The following is a 12,079-nucleotide window of genomic DNA, read 5'->3' as shown; positions in this document are numbered from 1 at the left end:
ATGGCTGGATTGATTATCTCTCGACATTCCTGACTTGAACGGAGGTACAGTGGAACTCTCCGTTTAAGACCACCAAAAACCCAGGAAAATCGGGTCTCAGGAAGGAGGGGTTTCTTAAAATAAAGATTGCTGTACAGATGACACTTGATCAGAGAATCTGAAACATACAGGTCATAAATAAGAGAGAAGGGCTGGGAGTGTCTTACAAGGGGGTTCCACCGCATCAAAGGTGACGGTTGACGTAACAGTCTTTTCCGGGGGCGTGTGACTGACTGCCCTCGGACCGTGACAGCTCAACGAGTCAACGCCCGCCCCACTCGTCTTCTTCAATACATCCGCTCAAACGCCCTTTCGTGCAGTTGCTCTTTTCACGCCACACACGCCGGTTTTTGCATGGTGACAATGACCCAAAAGCATTAATAACCCGGTGCACTTTCCTCGAGTCATCGTCTGTTCGAGGCATGCGTCATACTGGGTATATTGGAGATTTCAAGTCTCGTTATCAACTAACGCCCGTGCTCACAATTGTATTAAAATCAGTGTAATAAAACACAGGGAAAAAATACAAATCCAAGGTCTGTATTTATTCTATTTAATTTGGGGACCGTGAACGTGAGTTACATCTGTTTAACGTTCATGCAAACGTTGGGTCGTCACAATGGATCGGATTTGAAGAGGTTGGAAACAATCTTTGTATTATATTGTGCGATGAGAAATGTTCATGAAGGTAGAAGGAATGTCAAATTACAACAAAAATGTCTCCTCTACAACTGCTTTGTTGTACACGAATCAAAGCAGAATGAGAATTTCGCATGGTTATTATAACTAGAATTTCTACCCGTCCGTGAGTCTAACTGACACAGTCGGTTGTGGTCTTAGCGATCGCATGGCAATGCTTTCACGCTTAATGAGGGCGGTGCCAATTAATATCCTCTCCCTTGCTGTCCTTACCTTCCTCGTCCCTAGGTCATCCTTTTTGTGTGTGCGCAAATTCCAGTAACAACTGCAAGCGCTTTACAAGGGAAACATAACAACACTTAAAAAAACCGAAATAAAAACAAAACACAGACAAATTACAAAATAAATCCCTCAAAATCACACACAAACACAATGCTAATCACACAGGTACCGAGTGGACCGTAAAGCGGTGAATAATTAAACAAAAAGTATATATACATATACACTCTTCAAAAAAAGTTAAGGATCGGTTGAAAAAACGGATCTAATTATAAAAAATTGCCATAAATTAAACAGCGACATAATAATTAAAAGATTAATGTGTTTGAATTGACAAATGAACAATCTCTAAATGATGCAAACACGCGGACACAGATCTTAAATGCAGATTTAGCCAAAATTGCACACTGGGCGGAAAAATGGAAAGTTAATTTCAATAATTTAAAAACAGATTTGATGACCTTTTCTGGAAATAGAATGCCTGAAACCCTTCCTCTTGTATTTGATGGAACAATTCTGAGAGAAAACCACGTTCACAAACATCTTGGTGTACTGATTCAGAGCGACTGCAAATGGGAATCACATGTTCAGTCAATTATATCTAAAGTACGTGTTCTTCTCTCATGTTTTCGGTCCTATAAGTATCGCCTTAGCCGAAAGGCACTTGAACTTATGTATAAATCTTTTATTATTCCCCATTTTGATTTTTCTGACGTCATTTGGGATAACTGTTCTGACAGATTAGCTACTTTATTAGAAAACTTGCATCTTGATGCCATAAGAACCATTATAGGTGCAGTTCGTGGCACGAGTCACCAAAAATTGTACGATGAATCAGGATTTACAACACTGAAGGAGAGGCGAAAAAGACACAAATTGATTTTGTATTTCAAATTAGTTAATGCACGCGTGCCACCATACTTACTAGAACGTCTGCCTCCTCTCGTTGCTTCTGTGAACCCTTACCATAGACGAAGACCACTTGACAGACAGACTCCCCACTCTCGAACTGAATTGTATAAAAAGTCATTTTTTCTGTCTTCGACTTCCCTGTGGAATGAGCTTCCAGATACTGTAAAACAACTTGATTCTATTGGGTTATTTAAAAAACGTATTAGTTCTGATGATTCTGTTGTTCCCTCGTATAGATACACATCTGATCGAAAATCAGAAATTATCCATTGCAGACTGAGATTGAGGATCAGCAATCTAAATAGTGATCTATTTGACAGACATTTAATTCCCGACCCGTCATGCACTTGTGGTTATCGTGTTGAAAATGCGGAGCACTATATTTTTCATTGCCCCTTATCTCTTCAAATACGTGAAGTCACCTTGTCAACACTGCCCAACTATGATTTGCTAACCGCTGATGATTTTCTGTATGGCAATAGAGACAAGTCAGACAGCGAAAATGCATTGATATTTGACCAGTTATCCAGGTTTATCTTATTAAGCAAACGTTTTGAATAACGAATGCATTTATCTCATCCATGTTCGAAATGACCATGTGCAGTACTGTTTACATTTCCTTGTTCTGGTAGTATTCTATTTTCAACCATGTGGAAGTCATTGTATGCGTGTGTGTGCGAGTGAGTGTGCGAGCGCGTGTGAGTATTGTTGTTAGTCTAGCATTGGTTTTTTGTGTTTTTTGTTGTTGTTTCTTTTGTTTTTTCTCTTTTTATTGTTACATGTTTGTCTACCATAATTTACCATTATTATTTTGACATTATTTCAAATTTGTTATATTAGAATCGTCCGCCAAATTTCATTTGCTTTTAAGAGTACGCTTATAAGCCTAGCTTGTTGTGCTCCATGTTCCTTATTTCATGTATGCCGTAATAGTACCAATGGAATTTATTGAATAAACTTGTTTAAACCAAATGAACAATGAGTCTTGACCTAGAATTTTGTTTGGCAGGCAGAGTTATTTCCCTTTGTGGGACTTCTCAAAAGCTTCTGCATTTTGGAAGAAAAAGTAGTTTTTTTTATAGCCCCATGAAATTTGCGGAACGCATGCCAGGGCAAAAGGTTGTGATGCACGTGCTACAACAGGGTCCTGGATATGAACATCGCTCACCAGCTTGTGTTTAAAGGTTGACACGCTGACACAATTATGCACAGTAGCAACATGCCCCCACGAAGAAAACTGAGCGATTTGGATAGAAGAAGGGCAATAGGATGGCTACAAGACGGTGTTGCTGCCAGGCAAGTGGCCCAGAGGCTTGCAGTGGCTCCCTCTGTCATCATCAGACTAAAACAGAGATTCCAAGCAACTGGAAGAGTGCAGGAGCGACAACGTTCTCAGTGGTCGGCCCAGAGTCACCACACAAAGAGAGGATCGCTTCATGCAACAAAGAATGGCTACGGCTAACAACATTAGGCAACACCTACAAGCTACCACCAACACTGTTGTGGTCAGACGATCCGAAACCGCTTACACAACTTTGGCTTGCGTGCAAGGCGTCCAGTCCGAGAAACAACCCTGACTGCTAATCACCGAGCGGCTCGCCGAGCCTGGTGCACTCAACATGTGAGGTGGCAACGTCAGCAGTGGGCTCAGGTGTTGTTTACAGATGAGTCCCGCTTTTGCTTGGAACCTGCTGATGGTCGCATCCGAGTGTGGAGGCGTCGCGGAGAGCGCTTCGCAGAAGGCGCTGTTCTGGAACGACAGCGTTTTGGCGGAGGCTCTGTGATGGTCTGGGGAGGGATCAGCACACGTCTAAGGACACCTCTGTACCATGTAGTGGGCAACTTGACCGGTGTCCGCTACCAGAATGAGATCCTGCAACCCCTGGTCGTTCCAGCCCTCCAAGCGATCGGCCCTCGTGCGATTCTTCAGGATGACAACGCACCTCCCCATCGCTCTGCAGCTGTAAACACCTTCATCCAGCAGGCCAGGGTCAACAGGATGCTGTGGCCAGCCAACAGCCCGGACCTGAACCCCATAGAGCACATGTGGGACGAGCTTTGTCGTCGGGTACAGCAACATCTCCCTCCTCCTGCCAATCTGGGTCAACTGCTGCAATGGCTCCAGCAGGAGTGGAATGGAGTTCCCAGAGCATTCATATGCAACCTGATCCACTCCATGCGCCAACGATGTGTTGAATGCATGGCACACAACGGAGGGCACACGCGTTATTGACACTGATTCACATTGTTGTGAATTCCATTTTCGAGGGTTGTCACATTTGACACACTCTAGCTAAATGGTCGCTGCCGCTTTAGATCTTTGCTTTGTTTGTCATTACTCCTTGGTTGTTCAATTATATAATTTTTAAAAAATGAAAGAATTCGGTCTTGTCTGTTTTGTGTGGCGTGCTTGTAAAAAAGTGATACTTAAATTTTTTTTTGAAGAGTGTATATATCGCTCCGACTGGGAGTCGAACCTTATAGACGCCTGCGTGGAAAGGCAAACGCTCTAACCACTATGCCATTCCGGACCGTGTCGCTGTGCTAGGATCAAACTACATTTTTCTACGCCGGGAACGTGATGACATAATTTACAACATTCAGTTTACTTGACAGTTGTGATGTAAACACACACACACACACACACACACACACACACACACACACACACACACACACACACACACACACACACACACTCAATCACACACACACACACACACACACACACACACACACACACACACACACACACACACACACACACGTAGTGAGTAAGCCGTCTGGACTACGAGTAAGGTGAACACACAGATTACGTGAAGCTTTGAGTGTACCAAACGTGAGTACGATATGGACAAATCGTTGGCTTGTGCAAATAAGTCTGACATAATACTTGCACAGCTTTCTTCGCGATAGTTGGCTTCGTACGCTTTTGCATGGCACTGGACAAACAAATGAAAGATTACATTTCATAACTTTGAAAATAATTTTTTATTCTGAACATGAACATTTGCATCGTATATTCGACATCGGGTATGTTTGAAGTAAAATGTTCTCGCCTTATTGCTTTGACTTGTGTCTTTGTTGTTGGAGTTGAACTCAGGGGTAAAATAAGTAGAGGTTACATGCCGAGTCTCAGTGATTATCAAAAATAATGGTCGAAGTTAGCGGATCATGAAAAATGCGAGCTTTAGCGAGCTTTTTCATGACCGCGAACTGAGACCATTATTTTTGATAATCACTGAGACGAGGTGTGTAACCTCTTTATTCCTCCTTTCTTCAGTTATTCAAAGAAAAGAGGAGGTTTTTTGCGAAAGTTTGATCGAATCCTATTCACTCAACCTGCGCAGGCGATCGATTAATGCGCGGTTGTATAGTTCCGTGCAAATCATTCCATTCTGTTAACACTTCTTGTCAGTTTTCCTATTTTGGACTAAAATCAAGTACACAGATATGCTGTTATTCTGCTGTGGCGGCAAAGGCAGATATTGTGTGTTCTGTATATGTTTTGGTATCGCTTAGGATAATGACTGTTCTTTCGTCAAATGGGACTAGCAGACGAACTTTTGCACCCGTGTTCCAACGTTAAAAACTGTATGAAGTTCAGTTTTCTGGGGAAAATAGTGTATGAAACCGCTTTATGTTGTTTAAATTGATGAGATGTGTGCATTTGGTTGCGTGTGATCTGTTTATTAAATGAAATATTGTTGAAAACTGACCGTCGGATTGCAGTCTGTTGTCGAAGAAACTGAGTGAAAAGAAGGGGAACTACTCTTGTCGCTAGACAAAGTATGAGCCTTGCGGGAAATTGCTTGTGATGAACGTTTGAGCACGGCAAATCTAGATTCAGAAAACAACCGAACTCATGGATTTTATATGAAGATTCATGTGTTCAGGCCTGTAGTTGTTAATTTAAATGCGGTATGTTTGTATTGTTTGCTCCAGAGATGTATACTTCGTACGTTAGAGCGTTCGGAACTTTTCAGTCGCAAAAAGTAGTACCGAAACAGAACAATTTTCAACCCATTGCACTATCGAGGATTCAGGCTGTTGCTGGGTCGTTATTTGTTTGGTTGCTGGGTCATTATCGAAAAATAACTACCCCTACAAGTTTACAGAGGTACTGAAGAAGCAGAGGGGGGAATAATCTCTTTTATTCCCCCCTCTGCTTCTTTACCTCTGTAAACTTGTAGAGCTAGTTATTTTTCGATAAACACCCAGCAACCAAACAAATAACGACCCAGCAACAGCCTGAATCCTCGATAGCGCAATGGGTTGAGAAGCTGTTCTGCGTCGGTACTACTTTTGCGACTGAAAAGTTCCGAACGCTCTAATGTACGAAGTATACATCTCTGGAGCAAACAATACAAACATACCGCATTTAAATTAACAACTACAGGCTTGAACACATGAATCTCCATATAAAATCCATGAGTTTGGTTGTTTTCTGAATCTAGGTCTGCTGTGCACAAACGTTCATCACAAGCAAATTCCCAAGGCAAGTAACTCTCATACTTTGTCTAGCGACAAGAGTAGTTCCCCTTTCAAATTTCTTTTCACTCAGTTTCTTCGACAACAGACTGCAATCCGACGGTCAGTTTTCAACAATATTTCATTTAATAAACAGATCACACGCAACCAAATGCACACATCTCATCAATTTAAACAACATAAAGCGGTTTCATACACTATTTTCCCCAGAAAACTGAACTTCATACAGTTTTTAACGTTGGAACACGGGTGCAAAAGTTCGTCTGCTAGTCCCATTTGACGAAAGAACATTATCCTAAGCGATACCAAAACATATACAATGTACAGAACACACAATATCTGTCTTTGCCGCCACAGCAGAATAACAGCATATCTGTGTACTTGATTTTAGTCCAAAATAGGAAAACTGACAAGAAGTGTTAACAGAATGGAATGATTTGCACGGAACTATACAACCGCGCATTAATCGATCGCCTGCGCAGGTTGACTGGTTGAGTGAATAGGATTCGATCAAACTTTCGCAAAAAACCTCCTCTTTTCTTTGAATAACTGAAGAAAGGAGGAATAAAGAGGTTACACACCTCGTTTCAGTGATTATAAAAAATAATGGTCTCAGTTCGCGGTCATGAAAAAGCTCGCTAAAGCTCGCATTTTTCATGATCCGCTAACTTCGACCATTATTTTTAATAATCACTGAGACTCGGCATGTAACCTCTACGTATTGCCCCGTGGTGATACTGCCACGCTGCTCTTTTTCTCCCTCTCTCTGTGTGCGTGTGTTTCTTTCTCTCCGTAGAGTACAAAAAGAGTACAGGCAAACGGACAGAAACACGCACACACACACACACACACACACACACAAACACAACTGCCGCACCCGCACCCGCACACACACACACACACACACACACACGCACGCACACACAACAGGGGCGTATCAACGGGTAATGAAGGGGGGTTCCAAATTGGGTCCGGAGGTCCAGGGGTCCAGGGGTCCAGGGGTCGCCTGTCAGGGGGTATGGGGGCTAACAAACATTGAAGATAATGTAACTTTGTGAAGTGAATTCCTCTCCTGGAAGATTATAAGGTTAATGACTAGTGGAAATATATTCCTATTGTATACATATATCTTTGAGACGGCAATATGCGGCTCAGTATGACACTGTCACACATTTCTTAATTATTTTTTCGGTTGGCCGGCGGGGATGGGGGAGGGGGGTTTCAGGGGTTACAAACTGACTCGACGGGACATGCGCAGTCACACACACATACACACGTCCGCACGCACGTGAGCGGTTACGGATGGACAGTATAGTTATCGATTGTCGTAATATCGATCGCTTGTGCTGCAGGCTAATTCTCTTTTATTCTTGTGTAACCTACAATCATGCAAACCGTGACAGTCCAATCAGTCAATGTGTTCTCTTTAAACGATCTACTATAGCAAACCTAATCGATAAACAGTCCCTCTTCCAAACTGAGAGAGAGAGAGAGAGAGAGAGAGAGAGAGAGAGAGAGAGAGAGAGAGAGGAGAGAGAGAGAGCTTGTGTGTGCGTGTGTTCACGTTTTTCGAGTATTTTCACTTTTAGAATTGTTATAGGCCTTTATGAAATAAAGTCAGTGTTACTTACCACCGCAGAGAGACAGAATGTGATCAGTAGGAGAGTACCCAGCTTGGTGGCTGACCCCATGTTTTCAGTGTCCACGCCGGGTGGCACAAAGTCTCACAGGCAACGCTCACACCGACACATAAACGCCATGCACAGTTCTGGCACACTGAGTTATGTATTACAGTGGTCTGGCACCACTTCCAAACACGGATTTTCACACACCAAACCCGTTTCCCGCACTCTTCTTCCTTCTCTCTGATTAGCTCCTTTGCTCTGCTTTATTTTCGTCGAAAGAAATAAATCGAAAAAATGCAGACGAGAAAGGAAGAAACGAAAGTTCAGTGTCGTCTACTACGGTGCAGCAAGCAGCGTGTCACAATAAAAGTCTGTGTTAGGGGGCCGCCATATTGTATCTATGAAAGCCACTGAGATCGCGACACAAAAAAAATCTAAGACTATGAAAGGCGGAGCGTGTCACAATAGAGTTTCTGTTTTTGTAATGAGGGTGGCGGCAATCTGTATATGCGTGCTGTTGTTGTTGGCGTCGCTGTTGTTGTTGGCGTCACTCTTGTTGTTGTTGATGTTGCTTGTGCTCCTGCTTGTGTAGCGTACGTGTCACAGTAAGGGGGGCACTGTTACCTGATGACACGCGTCATTTTCATTTGAATTCAGTCTTTGCCACGTAAATATCAATAGATGTATCTCAAATTTGGACAAAATCATCCGAAAACATCAAACTTATCAGAAATAGAACCCATTATCCTTTACCATCCATCGATGATATTTACGGGGGGTTGGGGGGGGGGGGGGATTATATTAAAAAATGTAAAAAGATCATGTCCGAAAACAACATCACCCTGTTTCATCAGTTTATGCTAAACTATATATATTTACATATGTAAGTTAAAGTTTATTTAGGTCAAGATGTTCGTAAAGGATACGCCTACAGTGTGTTCTAACGAATATTTTCTAACTCATACCGTGGTTAACTTCTGACGCACCAAATCATTTTTATTTTAGGCCACATTCTTACCTCCTTGAAACCACATCTTCAAAACAGTGCATGACGGCCACGTTATGATATAACACTAGTTTGTGAGCAAAATTTGGTGAAGATTGCTTGAAAAAAAAGTTGTGATGGAAAAACAGGTTGTCCACTTTAAAGATCCACTTTAAAGTGCTGTGACTGTAACATTTTGTTCAAATTAAACGTACTAATAACATACCATTCTTGTTTGTGTAAAGCCGAGCGGTCTTAGCTTCACATTAACTCTAACTGTCTGTGTCTGTGTCTTAGATGTTATTCGTGTTTGAAGGTCATTTGTCAGGATGGCAATCACACGACAGGACAAACAGACACACAGAATATAAACTCAAGAAGAGGCAGGTAAAGTTCGAAATTGTATTGTATCAAAACAAATCATAAAAACAACTCAATACAAAGCGTTGGTTCTTTTCAGAAAATATATCTGTACATTGGTTCACTCTATTCCTGTAATTTTCCTACTCCTTACAAAAATATTCTAAGTCCAAAAATGGCTGAAAATTTGGGCATGACCCGTAGGTACCCTCAGCAAAATACGCTACTGAAAGCAATATTCTATGTCCTAAAATGGCTGAAAATTTGGGCAGGGGTTCGGGGCCTGAGTAAAAATAAAGTAAAAGAGCAAAGCGACGCCACTTTACTCGCCGTGTGGTAACCTGGGACTGCGGAACGTTTGTTTTTAACCCTGTCAGTTCAGTCCACAGGGCGGAGTCCGGTATACCATTTAGACACTTAAGCCAGGTTGGTTGCCAAAACTCCGGAGGACAGTTTAGAGATAACAACAAATACTTTGTACTAGGTTGGGAACCTCCCACAACCGTTCGGTACTAAGGTTGCCTCCCACAACCTTTTCCACAGGCACAGAAGCAATGCTGTAACTCTAAGTGGGAAGTCCGGTATACCATTTAGACACTTAAGCCAGGTTGGTTGCCAAGACTCCCCCGAACCTTGAAAACTAACAGCTTATATACCTTCCATGACTGTCCCTGACGTCACAGCTAAGGAACCAATGAAAACGTCGCACTGGGATCACATAACAAAATGGGGAGGGAGGGGGGAGAGTTTCGAGGCTGCTATCAGTCTCCATACAAGCTACAGTTAAAACCCCTCAAACATACACAAAAACTCCTGTACTAAGAAAACTACATCAAAAACGCTATAAAGATATACATCAATAAAATGGAGATTCTACGACGCATCATTTGATACCAAACACTCATTGGTTATCAACACTGTGAACAAAGTGCAAAACCTCTGACTATTATCTCGCAAAATAGTCATGTCACACCAAAAATGTATGCAGTTACAAGTTAACCACAGTCAAACACAGTGTATATTCAACAGGCTTCTCATATGTAGATAATAAACCTAAAATCTACATTCTACTAAACAAATGAATACAGAATACATATTTATATCGAATACATGGGTAAAAGAAAGAATGATATACATGTAAAAGCTACATAAAAGACGAAAGAGAGAAAGAGAGAGAGAGAGAGAGAGAGAGAGAGAGAGAGAGAGAGAGAGAGAGAGAGAGAGAGATAGATATATATAGAGAGAGAGTGTGTATGTATGTGTGTGTATGTATGTGTGTTCGTCTGTGTGTATCAAGTATATTATTAATAGAGAAGTAAAGAATCGGGTCACCCAGGAAAGGGGGGTTTGGGGAGGAAGGTGGAGGTAGAAAAGGCAATGCCCTCGCCCACGGCCCACGTGTATAAACATTCGTGACAGGAGAAACGACCTAGGGGTTAAAAAGTCAATACAGAAAGGTTACATGTTATGGCGCCATCGTGTCAACCGCGAGAGAACAATGGAAACGGGACCGTATCATACCTATTTCCAAACATTTACTAAGCAAAAGAACAAATATGATTTTAGAGTGTGAATCTTAATTCCACACAGTTTCAATACTAACTTAAATAATATATTCTGCTCTCTACGCTTTCTCTTCTTCTTCACTCTATAAACTTTAAGAAGAACATTGCATATGGAGAAAAGACAAAAATATTCCTGTAGTCGCTTTTCTCCACAATGCCCCCCTCCACAAAAACAGTTTGCCCTCAAACTGAAAATGACCGAGGGTATTGAAACTTCTCAAAGCAGAAAAGTACTCATCCTTTTACAAAAAGCAAAAAATCCTTTTTACATAAAACCAGTGAAACACCCATACCTTTTTCTTCTGACACCAAATGTAAAAAAACGAGCGGAAGGATAAGATTTGCGTTAGAAACACCATTTGTAACGCCGAACCAACAACCTCTGTCCGTTCTTATTGGATTCCAACTCAAAAATAGTGAATTTGGCCCAAACCAAATAAAAGCACCTCTCTCAGCTTCTCAGTTCTATTATCATTATAAAATGCAAGCAGAAAAAGAACAAAATATATTGTTACACAATAATATTAAAATAATGCGATTATTGCTTCTTACGCCGACAACAAAAGGAGGGAAGTTTAAAAAAAACGTCGAAATAATTTGGATTCTTCGCGACCTTCCCAATGAAATAAGTGATGTATTTTACAGGTTACAGTAAAAACAACGAAAACAAAAAAACTGTTATAGTGACACAAAATTGTTATAAAAGAACGTTAGACTTTCCACTCTAGTCTTCTGTTCCATTTAAACAAAAAAACACAACCACACACCGATTTACCTCGCCGTGGTTGGTTTCGCAATACATTCAGAAAACATGCCATCGCGGAACCAAACTTCACAGCAACATATAAAAGAGAGGACAACCGGTCAAACTTATTTATGTTCAACATTTCAACAAATACAAGAAACAATTAACAGAATAAAAAGACAAAATGTGTATTCTTACCGGTCGTAAGTGTACACTCACATCTGCCCCCATTGTCTTTGAAACACACACACGGCGCAATAACTCATCTAATGTCTGTCTCTTTCTTCTTTTAAAAACAATCCTACATGACTCATGTAACTGATTAACTCAATGTCTTTGATGTTCTACATAATAAAACCTTCGATCGTTGACGTCATCGTTGTTGGAGTTGCGGCGACATCACGGATGCGGCGTTGACGACGATGATGTTACGTCACTT

The 12,079-nt window shown here is 41.4% G+C and overlaps 1 protein-coding gene across 1 annotated transcript in view; it reads right to left on the bottom strand.

The window, feature by feature from the left end:
• LOC138973142 (uncharacterized) overlaps window positions 1–8,366 on the bottom strand; it is a gene marked incomplete in the record, with an annotated part of 87,768 nt that extends 79,402 nt beyond the window's left edge. Inside the window, 1 exon segment of the mRNA XM_070345809.1 lies at window positions 7,992–8,366. Coding sequence (XP_070201910.1) covers window positions 7,992–8,051 — 60 coding nt within the window.
• Window positions 8,367–12,079: the final 3,713 nt, after the last annotated feature.

This window comes from Littorina saxatilis, linkage group LG8, assembly GCF_037325665.1.
Source record: "Littorina saxatilis isolate snail1 linkage group LG8, US_GU_Lsax_2.0, whole genome shotgun sequence".
Taxonomy (NCBI): Eukaryota; Metazoa; Mollusca; class Gastropoda; order Littorinimorpha; family Littorinidae; genus Littorina; species Littorina saxatilis.
This window is presented reverse-complemented; position numbering and strand designations above follow the sequence as displayed.